Source organism: Argentina silus (genome assembly GCF_951799395.1).
Source record: "Argentina silus genome assembly, chromosome: 5".
In the NCBI taxonomy this organism is placed as follows: domain Eukaryota; kingdom Metazoa; phylum Chordata; class Actinopteri; order Argentiniformes; family Argentinidae; genus Argentina; species Argentina silus.
The window spans coordinates 4,291,595-4,319,327 of NC_139659.1; the positions used below are offsets into that span (position 1 = coordinate 4,291,595).

The 27,733-nt window shown below is 44.0% G+C and overlaps 6 protein-coding genes across 7 annotated transcripts in view; 4 read left to right on the forward strand and 2 right to left on the reverse strand.

Moving 5' to 3' along the window:
* Positions 1-2,599: 2,599 nt before the first annotated feature.
* spra (sepiapterin reductase a) lies at positions 2,600-5,460 on the forward strand. Its single transcript, XM_083670706.1, has 3 exons — positions 2,600-3,020; positions 3,504-3,794; positions 4,533-5,460. The coding sequence occupies exons 1-3, from the start codon at positions 2,690-2,692 to the stop codon at positions 4,721-4,723; spliced, it is 813 nt and encodes a 270-aa protein (XP_083526832.1). The 5' UTR covers positions 2,600-2,689; the 3' UTR covers positions 4,724-5,460.
* Positions 5,461-8,132: 2,672 nt separating this feature from the next.
* Positions 8,133-15,781, forward strand: smyd1a (SET and MYND domain containing 1a). Its single transcript, XM_083670904.1, has 10 exons — positions 8,133-8,359; positions 11,610-11,786; positions 12,096-12,309; positions 12,605-12,735; positions 12,868-12,906; positions 13,356-13,551; positions 14,268-14,360; positions 14,539-14,702; positions 14,917-15,085; positions 15,565-15,781. Exons 1-10 carry the CDS (start codon positions 8,220-8,222, stop codon positions 15,721-15,723), a joined length of 1,482 nt encoding a protein of 493 aa, XP_083527030.1. The 5' UTR covers positions 8,133-8,219; the 3' UTR covers positions 15,724-15,781.
* Positions 15,782-16,329: 548 nt separating this feature from the next.
* fabp1a (fatty acid binding protein 1a, liver) lies at positions 16,330-17,756 on the reverse strand (the record flags this gene model as incomplete). The annotated part of the gene is made up of 4 exons (XM_083669770.1): positions 16,330-16,420; positions 16,685-16,774; positions 16,981-17,153; positions 17,690-17,756. 4 exons carry the CDS (start codon positions 17,754-17,756, stop codon positions 16,367-16,369), a joined length of 384 nt encoding a protein of 127 aa, XP_083525896.1. The 3' UTR covers positions 16,330-16,366.
* Positions 17,757-18,730: 974 nt separating this feature from the next.
* Positions 18,731-22,890, forward strand: thnsl2 (threonine synthase-like 2). 2 transcript variants are annotated; one of them, XM_083669761.1, is made up of 9 exons: positions 18,731-18,831; positions 19,280-19,524; positions 19,860-20,054; positions 20,379-20,531; positions 20,852-21,091; positions 21,438-21,586; positions 21,702-21,827; positions 22,010-22,164; positions 22,422-22,890. In XM_083669761.1, exons 2-9 carry the CDS (start codon positions 19,302-19,304, stop codon positions 22,660-22,662), a joined length of 1,482 nt encoding a protein of 493 aa, XP_083525887.1. In that variant the 5' UTR covers positions 18,731-18,831; positions 19,280-19,301; the 3' UTR covers positions 22,663-22,890. The 2 variants fall into 2 exon arrangements, with proteins under 2 accessions (XP_083525887.1, XP_083525888.1); XM_083669762.1 differs by having other exon boundaries at positions 18,752-18,831; positions 19,283-19,524.
* A 520-nt stretch (positions 22,891-23,410) lies between these two features.
* oxt (oxytocin) lies at positions 23,411-24,738 on the reverse strand (the record flags this gene model as incomplete). Its single annotated transcript, XM_083670859.1, has 3 exons — positions 23,411-23,559; positions 23,699-23,903; positions 24,619-24,738. 3 exons carry the CDS (start codon positions 24,736-24,738, stop codon positions 23,411-23,413), a joined length of 474 nt encoding a protein of 157 aa, XP_083526985.1.
* A 1,588-nt stretch (positions 24,739-26,326) lies between these two features.
* dqx1 (DEAQ box RNA-dependent ATPase 1) overlaps positions 26,327-27,733 on the forward strand; it is an 8,814-nt gene continuing 7,407 nt past the window's right edge. The window contains exon 1 of the mRNA XM_083670155.1: positions 26,327-26,605. The gene's annotated coding sequence lies outside the window, so the exon portion shown is untranslated. The remainder of the gene's footprint in view (positions 26,606-27,733) is intronic.

The following is a 27,733-nucleotide window of genomic DNA, read 5'->3' on the forward strand; positions in this document are numbered from 1 at the left end:
TAAAAGCACATTTTTAGAAAAAGAAGAGACTTTAGTGAAATGTCGTGACAGCGGAAGTTACGTAATTGGTGTACCCGCCAGTCCGGTCCTGTAGGCTAGACCTACTCACCCAAATAGATTATAGTCGGCGCCACACAAACACATTCTTCAAATTCTTTTTTATTGTTTATATCTAGTAGGCTAAGTAATAGAGCCCGGGGGTTATTTCATTAGACAAACAGTTTGTAGTATTGTAGCGAACGGCGGGGTAGAGCAGCTTGCCCTAAGCGCGTATGGAACTCACAATATTTCGCTTCCAAACCGGCCACGCTAGGTACAACACCAAGAGAGTTAAGTCCCGTTGCGGAGCTGCTAACGGGCCTTACACAGGGTCGTTACACAGGGTCGTTACACAGGGTCGTTACACAGGGTCGTTACACAGGGTCGTTACACAGGGTCGTTACACAGGGTCGTTACACAGGGTCGTTACACAGGGTCGTTACACAGGGTCGTTACACTATCCCCCCGTTCGGGGAGTGATCTTAGAGTTCCAGAGTTCGATACCCGCTTAGGGCAAGCTGCTCTACCCCGCCGTTCTTTACAGTATATATACGACTTGTTTTAATGGGTTAAGAGTGACATACAACATTTCAATGCTTTATTAAAAACACATAAGTTTGAGAAAACTGGTACATTGCTGGTATAAAAGTGATATTTTCCTTACAACAATTTAAGGTAAACAACATACAATGCATTGGCATCTGAAACATAATTTCTGTGTATTCTAAATAATATGCTCTATCTTCAAGTGAAAATCATGAATCATTTTGTCTGTAAGTACTTGGCTATAAGTACAATCCCAAAATATGTGTCATTATTTCATCATTATTATCACAAAAAGTGCAATGTGTATCTATATAAATGTTACATCTCACTATGTTTTATTTAGATTAGATTAGATTAGATTAGATTAAACTTTATTGTCATTGTGCAGAGTACAGGTACAGAGACAACGAAATGCAGTTAGCGTCTAACCAGAAGTGCAAAATAGCAGAAAGTGCAATGAACAGTATTTACAGGTAGTGCAATATATGAGCAGTAAGTAGTGCAGTATAATATAAGTAGTGCAGTGTAAGCAGTATATGAGTAAGCATTAGCATTATAGCAGAGTAAATAAGTTACAGTATGAACAGTGTAGCAGCATATGAACTGTATAGTAATGCAGTCTAGCAGTATATATATGTATTAACAGTAACATGAGGTAGATAGCAGAATAAATATAAATATGGAATGCCGTATGAACAGTATAAACAGGTATGTACAGTATGTGCAGAGTATTAACAGTAGTATTAAGAAAAATATAAGATATGTGCATTATGAACAGTATGGACAGATATGTACAGAAGAGCAGTGGTATTGAGTAAGAGCAGGGGAGGGGAGTGACAGTGCAATTGTCCGGGTGGGGGGGGGGGGGGTTGCAGGGGTTGCAGGGGTTGCAGGTTGTCAGGTAGGTGCAGTAACCAGAAACACCTGTATTCAGGGCGTGAAACTGGGCAAAAATCATTTTTTTGTCATGTGAAATTCTTCAGGTTTTTCCCACAGACGACAAACAGGGGCAGCTATTTACGCCATGATAAAGATCAGGGCAGGTATTTGTAGTCTGGAAACAACCCTCTATTCAGACCATATCACTGGTATTATATTTGATTATCTATAGAATATTATGTCAAAGTGGGCATACTTCACAGCTACAGTGAATTTTACCGGCTTGACTAAACCGAGTGAACTGAATGTAACTTTTGACCCAATGCTTTCTCCTCACTCTCTCTGGTGTTGCATGCAAGTAGGCTACATATCGTTGTGCACTGTACTGCATATGACAATGTAATAAGACAATGGTTGTATTACTGCAGTCAGTTTTAGATATATAGTTTCAAAAGAGTCTGGGGGAGTGATTCTAATGAGCATTTATGGAAACGTCCACCACAGAATTTTTAATGGCTATAATCTCTACATTGAATTCTTCTGAAGAAACAATACACATCCATACAAAAATCATTCCAATAAAATGTATTATAATTCATTAAACTATTATTTTGAGATAACAGTAGAATGGTTGGATTCGATTCCACATTTGTTTGAACAAATGTTGGTGTGACTGTGACAGTCAGGTCAGGTCTTTAAAGAAATGTGAGATCATTATCTTCCACTGATCAGCAAATATTCCACAGACACACATGACACGACACACATTTAGTGTATGATATTGATTTCATACATGCAATGCATGCATTCTACTTCAGATAAATTCGATATATATTTATAGTTTTCCAAATGACATTTTGCACAACAATGGCAAAACTATACCAACCAATACTCAACCATATCAGTCAATTACACAATACCACCATAGGCCACTAGCCAATATTACTGGATTGAAAAATGTATGTCCAGGATATATTCCCCATACTGTAGCCTAAGCTGCAGGTTTAATAATACTATATTATATTATTATGTCTTCTGCATCCGTACAAACAATTGCACATCATAAAGGGGGCGGGACTAGGGGCGGTGTTTTGGGTGCCCATGTTTGTTTTCGTCATCGAGACGAATCAATTGGACGAAGTTAATTACACGAATCTTTAAAACAAGTCGGTCTCTCTTCACAACACAGTTGTAATTGTACGTTTCACTCATTCGTGTCATTAAGATGCAGGCCATGATAGCGCCAGATGCGAAGGACCTGGGAAGAGCACTCTGCATCATCACCGGGGCGTCCAGGGGATTTGGCCGAACTCTAGCGACGGAGTTATCCAGGTTTCTCAAACCTAGGTCGGTGCTCGTTTTGGCGGCTCGGTCCGGCGACATGCTCCGGGACATTCAAGCTGAATTGGCCGCGTCGGATGCGGGCAAAGCGGGGCTGGTGACTCGATGTGTGGTCGCAGATCTGGGGATGAAGGAAGGGGTGGAAAGCGTCGTCAGAGCGGCGAAAGAGATGTCCTCCGAGAATATCGAGCACCTCATTCTGATTAATAATGCAGGTAAGGGTCCCTCATCTGTGTAATTTTTAAATATTTTCTTACATTACATCTAACACAACACCCCAATAAAAGTATACAAATAATACTAGTCACAGCTGGTCCTCAGAAAATATTCATTTTCTCACAACTTTTTAAATATTAGGCCTGGATTTTAACATTGGAATTAGAGTTCAACATGTTTATTAATGACATTATATGCTATTGCAATATTGTGCATGTCAGAAAATTATCAAACACTGACTGAGCAGAACTTTTGGAGGCTTTCACTCTGTCATTTGATACTGCTGATCACTTTGATTTCATTCAAAGTGATCTTCTGCAATTACACTATATAATCTACCACCCCCCCCCCCCCCCCCGGCACTCCCTCCTTCTCCTTCTCCTCCCAACCATCCCTCCCTCTTTCTCCCTCTTTCTCTCTTCTCTCACCTTCCCTGCCCTCCCTCTCTCCACCCTGCCCTCCTTCTCTCCCCCTCCCTCCAGCCTCTCTGGGTGATGTGTCTCGCTACGCCCAGAGCTTCACCAACATGATGGAGATAGACTCCTACCTGTCCTTCAATGTTAGCTCAGCCCTCAGCCTGACAGCCGGGGTCCTGCAGGCGTTTCCACAGCGGCCAGGCCTGCAGCGCTGCGTGGTCAACGTCAGCTCGCTGTGTGCCGTGCAGCCCTTCCCCTCGTGGGTGCTGTACAGCACAGGCAAGGCAGCCAGGGACATGATGTTCAGAGTGCTGGCCGAGGAGGAGCCGAACATACGGGTGCTCAACTATGCCCCAGGTAGGCCTCACTCGACACCAGATAGATACACCATGTCAGTTCGGCTCTAGGGTAGGCCAGAGATGAGCTATATTTGATTATTATGTTATAATATGATTATTATATAAATATTATATTATCCATATCTATATTAGCCTTTGAAAGAGGCTTTGGGTAGGCCTGAACACACCACTTTCAGGTAGGCTTCATCATCCAACAGGTAGTATCACATCATAGAAGGTAGGCTGTAGGCTTCAAGGCACCAGTAGAATAGATTCACGTTAATTACAAGTCAGGAAGCCATGGGCTTCAACACACATCGATAGTCTTAGTCTATACTACACTCCAGTGGAGGCTGGTGGAGGTAGAAATGGGAGGACAGGCTCTTTGTAATGCATGGAATGGAATGAGCAATGGTATCAAACGTGTGCACCTGCTACACCCATAGTATTTAGCTAAATCTGGTTGATGAAACAATATTAACTCTAAGACACACATTACCCTGTCTGGCTGGTGCAGACAGAGTACAACAAGACCATTTTTAATATATGATAAAATGAATGTTTGTCTGTATCCTTTCTATGGGCTCCCATCTGCTGACTAGCCGACAAGGACGACCCCAGCTCCTCTCCTCTGTCCTTTCTGGCACACTCATCTATTGACCTGGGTTACAAATTGCTGGTAAAATGTTTGGTTTGTGTGTAAAAGGGACTCAAGTGACTACAGTGATGTCCTCTCCTCTCCCCTGTGTTTATCCAGGTCCATTGGACACAGACATGCATGCGGAGGCCCGGACAGGCACAGCAGACCCCAGTTTGAGGAAGTCTCTCTCAGACACGCATTCCAAGGGCCAGTTGGTCACCTGTCCAGAGTCCTGCGCTAAGCTGGTGAAGTTGCTGCTGGAGGACAACTATGCCTCCGGGGCACATCTCGACTACTATGAGCTGTAGGAAGAGAAGGAGGGAGGGAGAGAGGGAGAGAAGGAGAGAGATGCGATAGTTGCCATAGTTGCTACAGTGCTGATGTGCTTGTCTATGTTTGTAAAGCCACCAGGCCTGACGAACAATAAACCCAAAGTAATCACATAAAGACTGCAGGGAAATGTTGATTTAATGTTGATTAGTTCCCATTTCTCTGTGATGATATGACAATTACGTACATACACAATGATAGAATTGTGCCTTAAGCGGTGTACGCTGCTAATATGTGTGAAACTAATCTGTCTGCTCTCAGACAATGTTGCCTTTCTAAATCATTTCTGTTAAAGAAGACCATTGTGTACTGAAATAAGAACATGCAGTGCTTTTTGTGATGGTCAAGCTTTGTAAGATTTGTAGCCCTTCTATTAAGTGTACTTTCAAAGTGTCATTTAATAGAGACATTCCATTCTGTCTGACAGTGTATTCCAGATCTATCATAGACATGCTTTCATGATATTTAACACATTTGTACAGGAAGTGCTTTATTTTGTATTAGCAAGTTTACTGTATGAATATAGTTTTGCTGTTTTAGATTGATCTGCAAATGCTATACAGATTACAATTATTCAATGTACAGTACTGGAATAAATTAGTATTATTCCATGTGCATTTCTGCAGGATGTTTATGGTCTATAATGAAAACTACAGTAGTGCATTCAACCTTTGTTTCAATAATAGAATTCTCATCTTAAAGTGAAGTAATTCTGTAATTAATTAAATTGTGATACTATGATGATGTGTATGAGGTGTTTTCTGGCTGGAGGACTGTTCATTGGGGGTGGTGGTGTGTGTGGTTTGTCATACAGAGATGGTCATACAGAGATGGTCATACAGAGATGGTCATACTTTGTAAGAGTTTGTGCAACACCAAGCAACAGCCAGAGCTTCCATTAAAGCAGGACAAATAGGGGAAAATACTCAGAGCCATTGACTGTCTCTCCCATCTTCACTATCCATAGGACATCAGCCAGGAACTACTTGTACACACACACCCCACACACACACACACACCCACACACACACACACACACACACACACACACTAGCCCTCACCCCCACACAATCCTATCCCCCTTCAGCCCCACCCCCCACCCCCCACCTCTCTTCCACACACCCAATGTAAACAGTTTGTCTCTCTAAGGCTGTGTAAGCCTCAAAGGTTCTTCTCTTGTTTAGAAAGGTGCCATTTATTCCCCAAATGAATCACGGTGTGAAGTGTAAAGGAAAATATGCGCTGTTTCCTATTTCTAAAATGGGTATCTATGTCAAACCCTGATTTGTTGAGACAGGATATTAGCAACGAGACAGTGGATAGGATATTGCCATGGACCATACTGTAAATCAAGACTGAAGGAGGTTTTATGGTTCAGTATGAAATAGTAATATAATTGTGTTTGAGTGCAGAGACAAAGCGGTGTCCTCTAATTGCATGACCTCTACCACACCTCATACTGTATATATATATATATATATATATACTTATATATATAGCACCTTTCGTGCAAAATTGCAATACAAGGTGCTTAACGATACAATGAAAATACAACAATACAATGAAAATACAACACAGTGAAAATAAACATTAATATAAGGAAATACAACAATACAGTGAAAATAAACGATAATATAAGGATATGATAGTATAGGAAATACGAGACATGGTAGAACAGAGAGTCCAGTGCAGCACAGTAGAAGAGGGTAAATTAAAATAAAATGGATTAAGAGAATGCTAAGATAAAAAGGTATGTCTTAAGATTTCTTTTAAAGGTGTTTACAGGTTGTGACGCCCTCAGCTCCTCTTGCAGACTGTTCCAGAGGCGAGGACGATAGACACTAAATGCCGCCTCCCCGTAGTTCTTTGTCCTCACCCAGGGAACAACTAAAAGGCCAGTGCCAGAGGACCTGAGTGATCTAGAGGGAGCATATATTAAAAGCATGTCTGACCAGTATTTAGGCACTAGTCCATTGAGTGATTTGAACACTAATAAAAGGATCTTATAATCTATACTAAAACTGACAGGCAACCAATGAAGGGACTTTAGGACGGGTGAGATGTGTGCTCTTCCTCTGGTCTTGGTTAGTACACGTACTGCTGCATTCTGAATGATCTGTAGCTTATTTATATCTTTATTAGGTAGACCAAAAAGGAGGGCATTGCAGTAATCAAGCCTGCTAGTGATAAAAGCATGCATAAGTCTCTCAGTATCTGCCTGGGAGAGAAACTGTTGCACTGCAATATTTCTAAGGTGATAAAAGGTGGTTTTAGTGAGATTACTGATGTGAGATTCACAATTCAAATCAGAGTCTAGAAGCACGCACCATCTTGATATTTTTGCTGTCCTCAATGTTTATCTGTAATGCATCATCATCTTGATATATGGCTCAATATGACAAAACAAAAGTAAGGAGAAATATGTATGATCAACCTACATTTACATTTTACATTTACATTTTTTACATTTAGCAGATACTTTTATCCAAAGCAACTTACATTTGTCTAAAGTAAGTGAATCATCTATACATCAGTCATCATAAGCAAAATCCTATCTCTGCTAGGACCAGGTGCCATTGGAAGACACAATGCTAGAAGAAGGAAGGATTACTTTTTTAATTGTCTATTATTAACAGGAGAAGAACTGTACAGAGGGGCAGTGTGGTGAGGAGGAGTAGGCAGACAGATAGTTTATCTGTAATGCACACATCATCTTGATCTCAAGATGACTTAACAGGAGCGTAGAGAGAAGTACGAATGAGATAGAAAGCAGAGAAGGGAGTGAAAGAGAACTGGCAACTTGTGAGAGTTGCACACGGTAATGTCGGTAGTAACATATACATTAGCTAGTCAATGAAAGGGAGAGATAATAAGAGAGAGAGGGAGAGAAGAGAAAGAGACAGAGAGACAGAGAGAGAGGGGGGGAACTATTTGATCAATCCTGTTTCCAGTCAGCCGCCTCCTACTGTACCTACCCCCCCCCCCCCCCCCCCCCCCCGACAGACAGACACAGCTGCCCAGACTAAAATACCCCTGGGGCCTGAACCAACCCCAAAGGAGGGGACAGCACTCAGGAAGACCCACACACAACTCTCCCTCTGTGGATCTCTCCACAGACCTACAGACTCCCCCCATCCCAACTCCCACCTACACCCCTGCCTCTGGTGGTGGTATGGTTCCTGGAGGGCCAGTCTATTTTTGGCCAGGCAGGGGTATTGCTGAGGAGAGAGGGGCAGGTGGGAGGTTTTTTTTTTGGGGGGGGGGACAGTGAGAGTTAGTGAGTGCAGATTAGGGCCTCTCCTGTTGCTTCTGCTAACCACATCCCTCCCTCTCTCTCCCTCTCTCTCTCTCTCCCTCTCTCTCTCTCTCTCTCTCTCTCTCTCTCTCACACTCACTTTCTCTCTCTCTCTCTCTCTCTCTCTCTCTCTCTCTCTCTCTCTCTCTCTCTGTTTATTGTTCAGTCTTGTCCCTGGTATGACTCTGGAGAACATGGAGAGTGTGGAGGTGTTTGATGCGGGGGAGAAGAAGGGACGAGGCCTCAGGGCCACCAAGGAACTGTGTGCGGGGGACGTGGTCTTTGCTGAAGCCAGCTACGCCGCGGTCGTCTTCGACAGGTAGGGCCTTATGCATGAAGGTTTGTGTCAGTATGTTGTTTCAGAAGGGTTGAGAGCAGAGCAAATGTCCGTAACAGTTGGACAAATAAAGTTGTATTGTATTGTATTGCTTGGGTCATGGGCGACCTGGTGGTTGGGTTGTGTATCTGTATCTCATAGCGGTGAATGGATTACAGTATGTATCTATGGGGGTTCATTATTTCTTACTGTAAATTGTGGGTTTAAAAATATCAATGTATTGAGGAAGGGATTTCTGCACACATACAGTATGTGTGCCCAAGAAGATAATTATATTTTATTCAATTTCATATCATAGACAATGTGGAAAATCTTTTGGTAAAGTCTGTCCAAAAAGGATAATGTCACATTCTACCTGAATAGCATGCTATATCTGATGGTATTGAAGATGGGAGTTGGGGCCTGTGTAGCTGTCTTGCGTAATGCAGTCCTGTTGGCACCCTCCCAGTGATGTGCCATTCATATAGTGATGTCATACCATAGCCCATGTCATACCATAGCCCACCATGATTATTCAGGGGCTGATTCATACTGTCCCCTTTCGAGCATAGATTCAAATAATTCTGCAGTAAACATCCTCTGGTCAATTTTATAATGCTGAATTCTGTAGCAAATGGCTGGTACTTGTAGCATGTAATGTAGCAGTCATAGAGCTAGATAGGTACGAATATCTTCAGAGTACCTGTATGCACTCTGACAGTTTGCACTAAAATAAACAGTATTATTATGAAATGGATTGATGTTCAACTCATAGTGTTGAGTTGTCGTCGAAGCGTGTTCTGTAGTTTAGGGTCCAGGGCTTTGCAGAAGAAGAATGCAACATGTTTACCAGAAGTCAGACATACAGTAAGACATGCAGTAAGACATGCAGTCAGAGCAAAGGGAAACATGTGTCACTTGAGTGATGACATGTCATTGCCGCCGGTCACAGGGGAAAGGAAGGCAAGGGGGCATGCTGTAGAATAGACCTAGAATACACAGTATAGAGCACATATTGTAGTAGGAACAAGCCTTTGGAATAGACATGCTGTCTGTTCTATGCGCTCTAAGTCTACGGTGGGAGAGGTTGGTCTCCATGTCTGCTGGAATGCTGGTCACAGATATGCCTGCTGAAGCTCAGGGGCCATATAAGAACTAGCACTGCTAGGATAGATTGCAGCAGCACACTGCAGGTATGCACAGGGACGACATGCTGTTTGGAGAGAGGAGTGTGTGTGTGTGTGTGTGTGTGTGTGTGTGTGGTGTGTGTGTGTGCTTTCCAAAACTAGAAAGGAAAAAGAGAGTGCGTGTGTGTGTGTTTGTGTGTGTGCGCCTGCGTGCGTGTCTGTGTGTGTATATGACAGCCATGTGTTCATATTGATGCTTCACAGAGCTTTGCAGGATGCCAACAATCATTGCAGGCATTAACAAGCTTGTTCCATTTCCTTTTAGACCCTCTCTCGGATAAACTGTTTACACACACATACACACACAGACACACACACACACACACACACACACACTATTGCTATTTTTAGCAATAAGCTTTTATTATTAGGACTTTATCACAATTTTGGCTCACACATTAATCAGTCATCTGAGGAGGAGGTTGATATTCAACTGTTTTGTCTAACATCTAAGAAATGTTGTACTCTTGAGGTGTACAAGAGTACAGATGGTGGTGTCAAGAGCAGTGGAACATGTTCACTCTGGGATATTGAATGAGTGCATATTTATATACACATGCATAAGCAGGTTTGAATGGCACTTAAGTCAGCCCAGTGTCAATAGCATGATCACAGGTGGTTTGTTGTCGGTACATACTGTAGTGCCATTGGGGTTGTGACCAATCAAGCGCCTGGCCATGTCTGTCTAGTGTTGGATTTGTGTTGATGTTCCTCATGTTTTTACATGACATATTCATTGTCGTTTCAAAATGTTTTCTGAAAGGTTGCCATTCGTTTGTCCTTTGAGAATAACGTAAAATAGAACAGTCATGTCTGTATTTTAAACTTCAAAGTTTGTTTACTTTGTAAGATGGGAATTTACATCACAAAAAAGGGACAGAAATGTTGCCCTGGTATATTTCTTATGCACCCTTCCACATCCATACATAGAGTTGTTTTGGTCACGCATGAGAGACGAGTCCGAAACAGATTGTAGTAAGAAGAAATATAGTGAAGGAGCTCAACATATATACAAATTACAGTGGAAATGTTCTCTCTGGGGGGGGGGGGGGGGGAGATTGGTAGGGGGGGGGGGACAGGATTGGCAGGGGGGGGGGACAGGATTGGTAGGGGGGGGGGGGGGACAGGATTGGTAGGGGGGGGGGGGGGGCAGGATTGGTAGGGGGGGGGGGGGGGCAGGATTGGTAGTGGGGGGGACAGGATTGGCAGGGGGGGGGGGAGACACGTGGAGAATGTCATCTCAGAATAGCCCATTACCTAAATGTATCACATACAAGTAATAGGAGACAACATTTCTCTTGGTCTGTATGATGACACAGAGAGGGAGAGGGGGAAGGAGGAAAAGGATAGGACAGGGAAACAAGGGGTGGAGACGAGAGGAACAGACAGGGAGAGAGGGGGGGATATGATAGGAGGGCAAGGAGGGGAAGGGAAGGAGAGATTTGGGGTTTCCTATTGACAGGAAGCAGACCTCCCTCCTCAGTGATACAATGGAGATATGTCTCCCCCCTCCTGCAGTATTACAACAAGATATCCTAGTTTATAATAGCCTCTCCTACCATCCCAACTCCTCCCAGAATAACTGTCCCCCTTTAGCCATATACAGTCTCCCTCTCACCGCCTCTACCACACACCTCTATCAGTTTGATATTCCCAGGATAAAGGCCACATTCCCAGGGCATCTGGGACATCAAAGGACTCCCCTGTTGTTCCCTGGGGGGATATTTGGATGTTGAAGGAGGGATGGGAGCTCTGCCATGGGTCTGACTCAATGACTATGGGTCTAAATATTGGAACATCTAATGTTGGAAATCTATAAAAGCAACAATCGTTGGCTATCAGATGCTGACCTTGTGTTATTTTACATATAATCGCTTTTCCATAGAAATGAATACAGAACCTCAAATAATAATTGTCCATATACAAATATCTTAAGGAGGACTGGCTTTTTATAACTCCACCTATTCAAATGAATACAGAACTTCTATAAAGTATGATCATACACAAACAAGCTTTCTATAGTTCCATATGTCTAACCCCTAACTTTTCACCTCTCCCCTCCCCAGTCTGTCCACGCAGGTGTGCCACAGCTGTTTCCGTCGCCAGGCCAACCTGCTCCGCTGCGTCCAGTGTAAGTTCGCCCACTACTGCGACCGCACCTGCCAGACGGCATGCTGGGACGAACACAAGCAAGAGTGTGCCGCCATCAAGAAGAATGGCAAGGCCCCCAGTGAGAACGTACGGTAAGGAAAGAAGGGATGGGGGGATGGGAGGGAGAAGAAGGAAAGGAGGAGAGAGAGGGAGATGGAGGAGAGAGAGAGAGGAGCAGGGAGAGAGAAAGGAGATGAGGAGAGGGGTGGGAGAGGAGGGGAGGGATGGGAGAGGGCTAGGAGAAATGAGGACAAAGTGGAGTGATAGTGGGAATTATTCTGGGCAGAGGAAACAAAGCCACGTCATGCAGTTAAAATATTGTTTTTGGATCCCTGTTTCAATGACAGTTGATGATGACTATTACTGCCAATGCTTACCCTAACTCACCTCTCTCCCTCCAGTCTTGCTGCACGTATCCTGTGGCGCATACAGAAGCACACAGTCATCGTGTCAGACAGTCAACTGACCTCTGTGGACGGGTTGATGGACCACGTGGCCGACCTGCCCGCCGATGACCTGAAGGAGCTGAAGATTGGCGTGCACAACTTCCTGGACTACTGGCCTACTAACGGCAAGAAGCACGATGTGGACTATGTCTCACACATCTTTGGCATAGTGAGTCCTCTTGCTGTTCTCTATCTATGAACATATCTTTGGCATAGTGAGTCCTCTTGCTGTTCTCTATCTATGAACATATCTTTGGCATAGTGAGTCGTCTTGCTGTTCTCTATCAAGTCACACATCATACTGTAAGGTGATTGATCCATGTAAAATTACTGTATGATGAATAGTATATCTCTGTCTGTATGTCTTTCTCGATTATTCTCTCTCTCTCTCTCTCTCTCTCTCTCTCTCTCTCTCTCTCTCTCTCTCTCTCTCTCTCTCTCTCTCTCTCTCTCTCCCTCTGTAGATCAACTGTAATGGTTTCACCCTGAGTGACCAGAGGGGTCTCCAGGCTGTAGGAGTGGGTCTGTTCCCCAATCTCTGTCTGGTCAACCACGACTGCTGGCCCAACTGCACCGTCATCCTCAACCATGGCGAGTATGTATCCCAACACACACACACACACACACACACACACACACACACACACACACACACACACACACACACACACACACACACACACATGCTAATGTGTAAACTCACTCTGACTGTAATTTTCTCTTCCAGTCAGTCAGCTCTGGACTCTGCCCTCCACTCCAAGAGGAGGTGGGTCTGCCTGGTGTTGTCCTGCAGCTGATATTTAACCTTTGACCTTTGAGCATCTAATCCTTATTAACCTCTGTCACAGTTGTCATTAAAACAATAATTTCTTACATTTTTACTTTGTCAAACAATTATGTAATGCCCTTAATGATCCTGTACGATAGTGTGTGTTGTGTGATAGTTTTCCTGTCTTTCCAGCTAAAACTGTCTGCATGGTTCATTCAGTTTTCAGTTAGCCTGAGTTGCTGTTGTGCAACTAAGGTGTACAGTAGGTGGTTCAAATAAGTTTGGTGTCACCAGTCACCACTGGTCTTGTTGGCGTTAGATATATTATGCTGTGCTGTTGTGCTGTTTTTTTTGTGGCCTTGAAGCAAGGCAAATTACCGTAGCAACAGACAATAAAGTCTATATTGTGCAATCCCTCACCCCCACACCTCCCCCTCCTCCCCCAGGATCGAGCTGCGTGCGCTGGGGAAGATCATGGAGGGAGAGGAGCTGACGGTGGGATATGTGGACTTCCTGAAATTGTCAGCAGACCGCCAGCGCATCCTCAAGCACCAGTACCACTTTGACTGCTCCTGCCAGCACTGCAGCGAGCATGTCAAAGATGACCTGATGATGGCTGTCAAGGACACCGAAGGGAAGAAGGTAGAGGGGTGTGGTGACAGGATTCACGTGCATTCTGTGTTTTTTCCGGACACAGATCAAGTCCTCGACTAGTGAATAGTACTTTCAATGGAGACTCTCACAAACACACACATACACACATACACACACGCACACGCGCACACACACACACACACACACACACACACACACACACACACACACACACACACACACACGCGCGCACACACACACACACACACTCTGCCTCCCCTCTCTCCCTACCCTGCCTCCCTTCTCTCCCTACCCTGCCTCCCCTCTCTCCTTACCCTTTTTTATATGAGTCCATATAAACATGCAGTTGGTATGAGATAAAACTATTCTGGTTTGGGTTATCATCATAGACATGGTCATCTGATGCTTTATTCTCTTGATTGACTGAAACATTGATATACACTGTGACTATCTCACAGCATGACCATACCTTTAGACTGTGTCTGAATGTGGGAATTTGAGCTGGAGCAAATAAATGATGTGGTCAGATGTGATGATACTGTGCATATCCCAGTCTGTACATGGTCATATGTTTTCTTCTGGCTAAACCAACCATATTGACACTTCACTTCTCTATGGTGTCTGTGTCTGTTGAGGTATTTTGCCCCCCTGTGGTTGTTTGCAGTAGTTGCATGAAGGGCATTGGGAATTAGCGATAGGTGAGCACCCTAATATTCACTCTCTTTTCTTTCTCTCTCTCTCAGCCATCTGCTGACCTGGTGAAGGAGGTGACTCAGTACAGTCTGGAGTGTCTGGACAAGATTGAGACGGCCCGCACCACAGGAGACTACCATGAGGTAACAACAAGGACAAAAACAACACAATAACAGCACCCTTTTTTCTTTATTCATTTTGTTTTGCCTCATGCACAGCACATTTTTGATTTGCCCCTGTAATGAAAAGTGCTTTACAAAGCAATCATTTTTATAGTCCATCCATCCTTTTGCTCTACCCCTCTCCCTCCCTTCCCCCTAGGTGGTGAAGCTGTGTCGTGAGGGTCTGGAGAAGCAGGGGCCTGTGTTGGCTGACACCCACCTGTATCAGCTGCGTATACTGAGTGTAGCCAGCGAGGTGCTGTCCTTCCTGCAGTTCTTCTCTGAGGCTGCAGAGTTGTCACACAGGATGGTGAAGGGATACAGGTGAGTAGTAGTGATGGGGTCCAGGGTGGTGGAGGGATACAGGTGAGTAGTAGTGATGGGGTCCAGGGTGGTGGAGAGATATATACATACAGTGAGCCTCTAATCGTGGAAATTGCAACACTTTCAATCCTCGTCTCCTCCTCACATTCACCCTCTCACCCCTTCTCACCTTCCACTGTCTTTCCATCTCTCCTCGTCCTCCTCCTCTGTTTAGGAAGCTGTACCACCCCACCAATGCCCTGCTGGGCATGGCCACTATGCGGGCAGGTGTGACCCACTGGCACGCAGGGCAGATCGAGGTGGGACACGGCATGATCTGCAAGGCCTTTGCCATCCTGCTGATCACCCATGGGCCCAACCACCCCATCACCAAGGACCTGGAGGTACAGTATATGCGGTGTCCAAAAACAACTCTCAACCTTCACACCATAGTCACTTGTCTTGTGTAGATCTCATAGGATTGAATAGGTATAAAGCAAGATGGCGACAATTCCTCCTGAGAGGACAGTGGACCTATTATTTTAGAACTATCCAATCCTCTCAGATCTACACAAGTGTCTTGGATGAAGTGGCTAGGGGTTGTCTCCGAACAGGCCCATAGTTCACAGTACTACTTTGCCAGCTCTGGGTAGAAGTTGACCTAACACACAGATCTAAGATAAATTATACTTTCTTTTTTTAAATACGATTTTTTTAGGGCATTTCTGCTTTATTGGGACAGACAGAGTAGACATTGACAGGAAGGATGACATGCAAGATGTGTCGAGGGTCAGAATTGAACCAGGAACATTGCGATTAGATCAGTTTTGACCATCTCGACAGCCTACTCAACCACTCTGACCCCTGTCCTCTTGTATCCCAGATGATGCGTACACAGACCGAGATGGAGTTGAAGATGTTCAAGCAGAATGAGCATGTTTACCACTCCATGAGAGACGCTGCACTGAAGGGCAAGCCAATGGGCATGGCTGAAGGATCTGCCGTAGAGGACAACGTCAAGGGGGTCATCCGCAAGCAATGAAACCCTTTTCTAGTTCCAAATTCACTAGCAGATCACAAAGAATGAGGCAATGTATTGGCCAAACTGGTATGCTAGTGTTGATATTGGAAAACAACAAAATATGCACATCCAATTTCAGGTGGACGACAGAACAAAGTTAATAAAAAAAAAGGAACATCCACAAATTTGGTATACTTCCATAGGGATTTAATTCCAACCCCTATTGAAATGCTGTTTTTGTGCATCTGAATTAAACCACCATGGGAGCACAGAGTTGCAGATATTGGAACATGCCCAAAACTTCTGCTGGAGACTGCCAAATGTTCTGTACTATTCTGAATTGTGTGAACCTCTGCTTTAGCATGGTTAACTTGCCATTCCACCAGCAACATTCAGCCACCTCATACAAAAGTGCCTTTGCATTCAGTCTCAAAACAACATCAGTGTATAACCTGTACTTCACATTCAGGTCAAGATGCATTACTCTACTAGCCCAAAAGCATGACTACTCTGCACCACTTGAACACAAAAGGTAATAAATTGAACAGTAATGGGTATGTTTTCAATGTGCCAAAAACTGTTACATCATACAGTTGACCAGGCAGAAATAAAATGACCACTAGTCAGTATGAATTCACATTTTATTCAAAAGGGTTGAGCAAGATCACTGGATACGCTTGCTTGTCCTCTTGTAGATAATGGGACCCAGTGTCATGGTCTAGAAAGAGAAGAGCAGACACTCAGATTACAGCAGACAAATACAAGGTAACACCATCTACCTTGTTAGCCATCATTCAGAAGTAGCAGGCTCACTTCAATGAGTAGTGACATTGCCCCGGGACACTGATCTAGGGGCAGTTCAACATTACTTGCCCCAATGGTAAAGGTTAGGAATGGAGGGTACACTAGCTTCCTGTGCAACGGGGTAACTTCACCTCCGGGCCTCATTTCAAATAGTCTTAACTACCACATCCAGACTCACATTGAAGATGGTGTCCCCGTTCAGTTCCGTGACGGACTCGATGCCCTTTAGAGAGACGATCAGCTTGTTCCCAACGAGGTTCACCACAGTCTGGGGGAGGAGAGATGGGACAAACCCTTAAAAATGGCACAACCCAGAGGACAGACACTAAGGCCATTAGAGAGTTCCCTCATAAATGATATTACTCAAACACAAAAAGTGCAAGTGCAAACATGTACAGTTACTCTGAAACTTAGCCGTGTGCGTGGCTAACGTCCACATAGGCTCCACAACAGGTGTTTGGTTGGCCAACTCACCTTGACCTTCTCTCCAGTCAATGTCTCCAGCTCACACTCCTGGCCGACCGTAAAGGAGTTGACCATGACCTTCGTTCCCGTGGTCACGGTCACCTTGAAGTGGTCACCATTCTGCTCAATCTCAGATATGCTCTTGATGTCCTTTCCCTTCTGTATCAGCTCATCTGGCAGACCTGGGAGGTGGAGTCACAACACAAAGGTCAGTGTTTATTCATAACAAGCCCTTGTTCACTTGGTATGTTGCTTTGATCAAAGATGAGTTCTAGGATGCCTTAGCCCAGCAAGAGTCATACAACCAATAGTCATCTCCAGAACCTTTTAGAAAGTGCTCTAATCAACCAGATTAGAAGTGCAGGAGTTATTTTAACCTCAGATTAAGAGCTCTAAAATGCAAAGAGGAGTTGCGCACACAGATAAGAATCAGTGTGCTGGCTGCAGATGTGTGGTGCAAGAACATGCACTACAAGCAAGAATGTATCGCTTCCTTGCGAGCAAGCATGGCACTATTGCATAGAAGCATATGGAATGTTTTCTTCCAAATGTTCTAAAAAGTGTCAGAAAACGTAAAGTTAAAAAGCAGATTTGTACAACATCACTACTCATACGTTATGTAGGCTAAATGCAAATTAGGGACAGTACTGTAGAACATTATTTTTGCATAATGCTAACTTACAAATACATCTTAAAAGTTAATTGATTTATCACTCACCAATGGCCTTCATAAAAGGCTCGAAGTTCTCCTGAGACTCAAGCTGGTATTTCCCTGTGAATGCCATTATGGACTAGAGAGAGAAGGGGATCACAAAATGAATTTCTTCTCCTTAAATAGTGAACACGTTGGAGATCATTAACTACACACATCAGGTGACTTAATTACTGCGTGGCTTGAGATGAGCTCATCCATTGTGAAACTCTGGCGACAATTACTGCTCTGCACCTGGAGACATAGTTATCTGACCCGTGCCGATGATCAAATAGAATCAATTTAGATAGCGGTGAGTCATTTATTATTATCGCTTTGACCTGTGGGTCATAATGATAATTTAAATTAGACTTCATTGTGGTTGATGTCATTATCATGGTAATACGTTTATTTTGTATTATGTGTGTATTAAGTCCTTGTCCTTGACAGACTGTGTGTGTGCGTGTGCGTGTATGTGCATGTGTTTGTGTGTGTCTGTGGCTGTGTGTGTGACGGGTTGTCTGACGGTATCAGGTATACTTTTGAAACAACCAATGCTGTAGGTGAACACTAATTACATATCCCTATGTAATGATTTGATATGGACATAATAAAGCAATGTTTTTTCCTTTATTTCATTTATCTAAGTAGGCCTTTTCAATAAAAAAAAACATATTGCATTAATATGAAAAGGAAAAACGGTATTATTGCTTGTGTAACTGCTGCAGGTCTGTAATCTTTATGACACGTACAGAGTGCAATGACCACGGTCAGGGTCTATATGGCATGACTCATCATTTAGTGACCTCTTTTAGGTAATAGATCATTATAGTTAATTGAGTAAAGTTCAATTGTATAAATATAAACCCTTAAACCCTAGCCTGTTAGGCCTACAATTGTTGTTTAATCAATTTGTGTCCCCTGTTTTCTATATTTTTGGATGGGGTTAGTCATTTTGATGTAGATCAGAAGGTGGCGCTTTAGTCTAACTACTCTGGAAAGTGGCTTCAGATTTTTGTGAGCGTTTCTCTTGACCTTTTCCCTTCGAACCGGTGTTGCGGAAATACAGTTCCCCGATCCATACTTGAGTTCAAACTTTCAGACGACGATCAGACGACGCCGCGAGTGTTGATAAGCGGACGACAGCAGACTACACATTATTTATCAGAGTCAGTATATAACGTTTACTGTTAATCTAATCAAAATGTTGACAAACAAAAACAAAATGTGCTTCTTGAACAGCCTAATGGTCAATAACTTCATGTTATCTGTCATTAGAAACATGATCATGCTCTGTAAAACAAAACAAAAACTACTACTATTATTCAATACCAACCTTCCTACACATGTTTTAAATCCTCTCTTCTTTGACCTTGGTCCTGTCAATTCATAAAATGTGAAACTGTCATAATACCAATGAGGCATTAAAGGCATAATTTAGACATTTTATTAGTTCCTTCTCTCAAAGCCAATGTGAATCCTATTGAATTCAGCAATTAAATCAAACCAGATCAGAGATCATGAGGGAAGGAAGGAAGTATCTTACAGCTAAGTGCTTAAATGGCCCCTGTAACAGGCCTAATAACCATGTATCATACCCCTCTCTATGTCCCCCAGCAGGTGTGAATGTGTTTGTGGGATGACTTACTGCAGCACACGGGGGGGTGTCCAGGGATGGAGCTTCAATGAGGTCCTGTTTTCAGGCTACGCCCCCGACGGGGGCATGTTCATGCCTGAGACCATTCCCTCCCTGAGCCCTGCCACCCTGAGGTCCTGGAGCTCTCTGTCCTACCCCCAGCTGGTGACAGAGGTCTGCTCACTCTTCATCCCCACTGACCTCATCCCTCGAGCGGACCTGGAGGGTGAGACGGGCTGGGCCTGATTATATTATGGTGGATAATTGAAAGAGATAGATAAATAGACAGAGAGAGTGAGACAGGCTGGGCTGGATGATATGGTGGTGGTAGATTAGCTAAAAATCTGTTGATATGATGGTTTGAGAATACTGTATATCATACAGTTGGGGTAAAGTGAGGAAGGTGACATGGTCCTTTCAATTTGACCTACACACCCACCACACTTGCATATTGGACTCAATCATCTCTCTACCCTTGTCACTCTCTCCTCCTCACTGTCTTTCTCTCTCTCCTTGTCTGTCATCCTCTCTCTACCCCTCTCTCTCCCCCCACCCCTCTAGCCCTGACCTCTGCAGCCTTGTCAGGGTTCTCTGTCCCCGGGGCAGTGAAGTTAGCCAGACTGAAGGAGGGTTTGTCAGTCCTGGAGCTGTTCCATGGAGAGACCATGGCCTTCAAGGACCTGGCCATGACCTGCACTGTGCGCTTCCTGGACTACTTCCTCCGCAAAGACAGCCACCGCGCCACCATACTTGTGGGTAAGAGGAACGTGTGTGTGTGTGTGTGTGTGTGTTTTAGGGTGAGAAGGGGGTGGGCTCATTGCTAGGGCCAAGAGTTTTTCCTGAACATGTGACCTGATCAGGCCCTAGTTATAGGCTTTAACAAGAGGTATTTTTTGGCCTGGTCATGTAGTCAAGAAAATCCCCTGGTCCATCTTCCACTTCATCTTTTCCTTTCATGACCCTTCCCTTTATACAATGTAAATAACAGTATAGAATTGTGTCAATTATAAGTCCAATTTCAATCTGCAACGTTCTAATCATGGAACCTCACTTCTCTCCTTCTGCGGCCTACACCTCCAGGTACGTCCGGGGACACGGGTGGCTCGGCCATCCAGAGTGCGAGAGGCCTGGGTGGGCTGGATGTGGTGGTGGTCTACCCCCGGGGACGCATCACCCCTGTACAGGAGAGACAGATGACCACCTGCCTGGAGGACAACGTCCATGTGTTTGCAGGTCAGAGGGAGGAGAGAGGGATAAAATGGTGCAAGGGGGTATCTCAGTACTGTAAACTAGAGGGAAGGAGACTAAGTAGAGTTTGGCTTTCACCTGTTTCATGTTAGTATAGATGAATGTTTGGAAAGGAGATGAGGACAGGAGGCTACTTTGGACTATTGCAACGCATCATTTTCTGAGGTGAGTTTGCAGGAGGTCTGGATAAAAGTAATGACTAACAACTCCATTTTTCTCCTCTGTGTGCGTGTGTGTGCGTGTGTGTGTGTGTGTGTGTGTGTGTGTGTGTGTGTGTGTGTGTGTGTGTGTGTGTGTGCATATAGCGGATGGTAGCTCTGATGACATTGACGTGACCCTGCGGCGTCTGTTTGTGGACCAGGATCTGGTGAAATGCCACGGTCTGATGAGCCTCAACTCTGTCAACTGGTCCCGTATCCTGGTCCAGCTGGCACACTTTATCTACGCCTACCTGCAAATGAGTGGCCTAGAACAGGCAGAGGCAGGGGCACCCTTACCCACCCTGGAGGTGGTAGTGCCCACGGGAGGGGCGGGGAACATCGCTGGTGAGAACTGTAATTATGTCACTGTTTCTCTCTTCTCTTTTGTTTTCGATGAAATATCAACTATTAAAATATGACCTACTGTCTCAACATAACATGTCATAGCCAAACATTGCAGTTGGTTTCCTTTCCTCTTCTCCTTTCCCCACCGCTGATACTGTAGCACGGTATCCCTACACAGAACATACTAGTATTCTAAAGGAAGTGATGATCTGGCCTTGGCCTACTTACCCCTTCAGATTAGTGGGCACAAAGGAAGGGAAAGGAATCAAGCAAGGAAGACACTTGGACTGGATTCGCATTCGTTTTTCAGATTTTTCTCCACTCTTTGCCCCCCCCCCCTTCTCAGCCGGCTGCATTCTAAAGCAGATGGGGGTACCGCTGCGCCTCGTTGCTATGGTGAACGCCAATGACACAGTACACAGGACAGTGCAGAGTGGCGACTTCTCCATGGCAACCAATGTCACTCAGACCTTGGCCCCAGCCATAGACATTCAGGTACTGTGCGTGATGGCTCGACACTTTGTTTAGAAAGTGTGTGTGTGTGTGTGTGTGTGTGTGTGTGTGTGTACGTACGTACATACTAAGGCTAACAAGCCTATCTCTCATCCAGGACCCATACAACATGGAGCGTGTGTTCTGGCTGCTGTCTGGTAGAGATGGAACCCTGATCAAGGAAATGATGGAGGAGTTCCAACACTCTCACAAGCACACTTTACCTGAAGCACTCCACAAACAGGTCTTTGCCTTATCTGAGTCAACATTACAGTTAATGACATAACCTTCTTGGAAGAACAGTGCTTTGTACCATCAGCCTCCCACAATCTCTCTCACCCCCCCTTGGTATTCTTCCTTTTCTTACTCTCTCCACACTCTTCTGTCTGTGTCTGTGTGTGTCCATCTCTCTCTCCCTCTCTCCAGTTGTCCCAGGTCATCTCTACAGGTACAGTGGGGGATGAAGGCATAGTGGAGACCATGAAGAGATGCTGGGAAGAGAACCAGTATCTGCTGTGTCCTCACACTGCTGTGGCTGTCTGGCACCACTACCACTGTGCCCCCAGCCCAGGGGTCAACAGGTGTGAGACACAGACATGCACACAGACATGCACACACACACACACACACACACACACACACACACACACACACACACACACACACACACACACACACACAACCCTTTGTGAGGCAACATATCTGCACACACCTTTTTCCCAATATGAACATCATTGTTGATCTGAACTGTTTACATGTATCAACACATTCTTTGTTTAATGACCTCACTTGGCTGCTACCAACTACCTCATTATTTAACCATACTCTCCCTGTCCAGGTGTTGCATAGCAACCGCCTCTCCAGCAAAGTTCCAGGCGGCGGTGCACAAGGCGGGGCTGACCCTTGACCTCCCTGAGGCGGTGCGAGCCCTGGACACCATGGCGACGCGCTGTCAGGACCTTGAGAGGACGCCTGGTCAGGACTGGGTGAGGGACTGGGAGAGCAGGCTGAGGGACATCATCATGTCTATAGGCTCAGCCAGGCGACGTGGCGTCGCTTACTACAGTACAGCTGATTAAAACACATAGAAAACGTATTTTGCTCCGTCCAACAACAAGCTATAATTGATTTGATTTACTCACTTGTAGTGATCAGTTACTGTACCGAATTAATGCTTATGAAGAGATGATACATTTGAACTCAAGTGTTTTGATTAACACACAGTATTATGTAGTAAATATCAGCCTACTCCTGCACTCACGGTTACCTCTCCATAGTTTATTGCCTAACAATAAATGTTAACAATAAACAGTGCAAGATAATCTTGTGTGTGAGCTCTGAGCTATTTTCGACACGGGTGATAGGAGTGCATTCACTTCAAAGACTTTGGTTTACAGCATTTCCACATGTGTATTTGTTACATGTGTTCTTATTAGAGCTGTATGTATCTGTGTACAGATTAACACAGCCATACTCCTGACCTATAGTATTATCTGTTCTAAGGCTGTATGAGTCAGCATTCTGTCAAGGTAACACACACACACACACACACACACACACACACAAAATCAAAAGTCTCACCACAATGTTTTCATATATCAGCAAATGTCCAGGCTCAACATAGATACTACAGTGAGTAGCCAGACAGTGATATTTTGTTTAGAGTAAGCTTTAATTAAATCTCGTAGAGCACAATCATTTATACATCACACTACATTGCTACTCTTTGTAAAACTCATCTTGTACATATATATCTATCTGCTGTACAAAATGTATTTACATAAGGATGCATCTCAGTTCCGCCCCTGATTACCCGTAGAGGCCGTCTCATTGGTGGAGTCTGTGGGGAGGGGTGCGGCTGATCATGTGCAGGAGCTTCATCAAGAGATCATAGCCACGGCTGCTGCTCTCTGATTGGCTGATGTACTCATTGTCTTCATCTCCATCGAAACAGGATTGGTCAATACTGCAGCCGTCTAAATAAGAAAATACATGATTGGATAGAGAATAAGTTAGGATTCAAAGAAAGGGTCTTCAAACAACCCACTTGAGATGTGGAACTACATCTATAGAACGTGTTTGCTGTAATATGCCACAGGAGTGGGGTACTCTCACCAGAGTCACAGCAGATCCCTGGGGCTGCGCAGCGTCCCTCCTCAGACCCACACACTCTTCCTCCAGCCTCGCAGGGAGAGGGCAGATAGTTCTCCTCCACACAGCTCGCTGCCTCTGGGGAGCCCATGGAGCAGCCAAGCCCCTCCCCACAGCAGATGCTTGGGCCAAAGCAGCGGCCCCTGTCCCCAGGACCACACGACATGCACTGGTGAGGGAAGAGAACAAGGGATAGGGTTAATATTATTATAGAGATCATAGTTATATGGTTATTAAGTAGATAATACTACTTGTAACATGTCCTGTAGTATCACAATTAAGGAGGACAGAGTTTAATAGAGTAATACTATCATTAGATAACTTGATACTTGAATATGCCAACCCTCCTAAAGACAGTCAAGTGACCTGTGAGGCCAATGTCCATCAAGGGATCTAACTCTACAGCACACGTATGCAACACCTCCAATAGAGATTCAAGGGAAATCGACACATTAAATAACCCCCTGAATGGATGCGGACTAGGGCCATGTCTGAATGCTCATACTGCAACCCATTTTCAGTATACAAGATGAGAAATGTTTGCAGTATGCAAAATTTACTGAAATTAAGTATGTATAAAATGCCAGGATGTCATACTAGATTGGTCTTGTAGTATCAATTCACTGCACACTATTCAGGAACTCTTTTCCATTTTTGATCCCACAATTCAATGGAGCAGGTAAGGAAATCAACAACATGATTGAGTTACAGGTGACGTATTCTCAGTATGAATGTAATACCTTGACATTTGCTGCTTACTGCATATATTTTTTCCCAAATAGTATGGCCTTAATAGTATGCAGTATGGTTTGTATGCAGTATATACTTTTAGTAATCAGTAGGCAGTATAAGCATTCAGACATGGCCCAAGGGTTTGTATGTACCTTTCTGGGGAGGTACTCTGCAGCCCTCTTGCCTCCTATAGGGCAGTTGGAGATGTAGCATGCCGTGCATACGGACAGCAAGAACAACAGACAGAAGGCGGACACTGGGGTGCCAGACATGGTCACTATAAGAGAGGGATGAAAAGGGAAGGATAGAGAGATTCAAGACTCATAGTCTATGTGTCTTGCATCAGCATATTGATATGCATCAGCGTAGAGATAAGATGGGAAAATCAATCACACGGGCTATTGCAGCAATAGTTCCTCCAATAGTCTGATAAACTCATCTGAGGCAATGAGTCTTGTGTCAGCAGAGATAAGACAGTAATAAAATCAATCCTAGCACTAGTCTCTGTTGCAGTAGTAGTCTCTCTAATAGTCTGATGCTGTTTTCAGAACAAGGCATGCGTTTAACGATTAACAAACAAAACAGAGATACAAGAGATACAGCTGACCAACTCACTGTGTTGAGGTTGAAGGTTGAGATGATCTGTGAAGTGTTTGTCCACTCGATGGATGATCTCGCTTGTTTCTGACCCTTGCCATGAAAAGGCACCTTATATACCTCTCGCTCTGTCTTTTTGGCTGTGACATGGCCCCTAAACCACCAATTAAGTCCAATGAAGGCATTATTACTCTGGTATTAATGTTGTGACCTGATTAGTCAAGGGAAATGGACAATGAGATAGACAGGAAGGTTCAGGGTCATGCATGACCATGCATAAGAGCAGAAGGGAGCACAAGTGAGTTACTTTGTGTCTTTAACAACTGATCTTAGCTCTGCCTCTTTTTTTTAACTATTCCTAACCTTTAATATTATGTATGAGAAACAAGGCTGGCCTTGTAGTTGTGGGACAAGGGTAACTGGCATATGGAAAAAGGACAGAAAGATAAGGTGTGTGTGTGTGTGTGTGTGTGTGTGTGTGTGTGTGTGTGTGTGTGTGTGTGTGTGTGTGTGTGTGTGTGTGTGTGTGTGTGTGTGTGTGTGTGTGTGTGTGTGTGTGTGTGTGTGTGTGTGTGTGTGTGTGTGTGTGTGTGTGTGTGTCTGTCTGTCTGTCTGTCTGTCTGTCTGTCTGTCTCGACCAGCTCATCCACTGGCCCCAAGGCCCACAGATCGAGTATGCTACTGGAGATAACTGGATTGTCATCAGTAAGGTCACAGATGACTCAGTCAGGGCAAGGACTTTGACCTCTCCGTGTATATCTCATCTGTCTAATCATGAACAGTCTCTATGCATGTACCTCATGTCATTATCGCATCTCTGTTATACTTCATTTTTCCAATTATACCTGTTATTATTCCCTGTCTACTCATGCCATCCGACGTCAATCGACATAATTGATAATACTGTAGATAGAAAATGAGGGAAAAAATGCAATATTATATTTTGTTTCCCTTTGGATGCTGCAAATCTCTCCCATATGCTTAGCAAAAATACTCATTTTGATATTTGGTCATAATGGCTTATTATTATTATTATTATTATTATTATTATTATTATTATTATTATGGCAGCGTAAAACGGGTGTCTAGATATGTGTGCATAATATATTCTAAAATTATTCATGTATTATTACATTTGTGATATTGTACAATAAATATGGTTGATACATTTTATTTTTGACCGCCGACAGAGTTCCAGCTCCGCCCCCGTCGACTGTCGACTCCGCCTGCGCACGGTGAGTCGGTCAAACATGGCGGCGGTTCGGTAGATCAACAGTAGACGATCAGATCGTTTTTATCAATGTCAACTGTCACGGATAAACCGGATGTCAAGGGGAACCGACGAGAGAATCTGTACATATTGGCAAACGGAAACATTTTATCCGGTTGTTATGCAGTGTCTTCCAAAATATGCCAGACGGGTTTGTGCTTCCAACAGTGAATAGACAGACACAGTAGCCTACACTTCACTGACAGCGGGGTATTTTAGCTGGAGTGTGTCTCGGATGGGATTTTATGACATGACAGAGATATGTATCACAGGTAAGCTATCGCCAATGCTACAGTGACTCTACGGTTGTTTTCGGCTCGTCTGTGACATTGTGGCGGTGTTTCTATTGCTCTTGGGCATGTGTGACAGTCAGCTGACACGTTGCTGCTGGCGGGTCGATACCAGACTTGAGATGGCCCACAAAAGGAGAAAGAGATAAGAGAAGGAGATAACAGAGAAGAAAAGCAGGAGGAGTTACTGTAGGGATGCTTGGCACAGGTGCCGTCATCCCCCTAGTTTCTCATTACCTAAAGCAGCAGTATCGATATCAGTCCTTTGTTATGGTGTTGCTGCTCTCCGATTCACTCTCACGCCATTGCTTTGTAACTGCGAGTTGAATATGATACTTGAATATGATACCAAGATATAAATGTTTTCCTCCTTGATTTTGTGTTTGCTTATAATAAACAACAATAGGTATATTACATATTAACGATTGGCGATAACACGTCAGTGATGTGTCCAGTCAGTGCTCTGTTTTTGTGTACAGTAAGCCCTGTGGTTGTCATTAGACTCCTCGCATGTGTGATTCTTTATGATGATGTTGTAATCCCCCTTCCGACCCCATATTTCCCCCAAGGATGGTCTCCTCTCAGATCACTGCACTAATATTCTCCCGTAGCCCATATATTAACTCTGTGTGTTCTAGGTCTATGTTTTTGCGCGCTCAGTCAACATGTCAAGTAATGCTGCTAGTCACCATGGTTATAGTTCTAGTTCCCATGCCACACCTTTTTGTTTACATACTGTGTTTTTTAGGTCAACCCAGAGGGTGCTTTTAAAAACCAACTCTTATAAATCTACCTTATGTAACAACTGTACCAGATCAACACCTGGGACCATATATACTGAAAAATGTATGCACTCACTGCAATGTAAGTCGCTTTGGATAAAAGCGTCAGCTAAATGGCATATTATATTATATTAACACCTTGCATATAACATCTTTTTAAAACATTTAAAAAATAATAATAATAATCCTGCTCATTTGAAAATAATAGTATTTCTGCTATTGAGCCTGGTTGTGAAGCTTCCTAGATACTCTTTCACAATGTTTATCTGAAGCGTCTCTCATAAGTGGACAAAGGCAGCCAGTGTCTAGAGTTACACTTTGCATTATG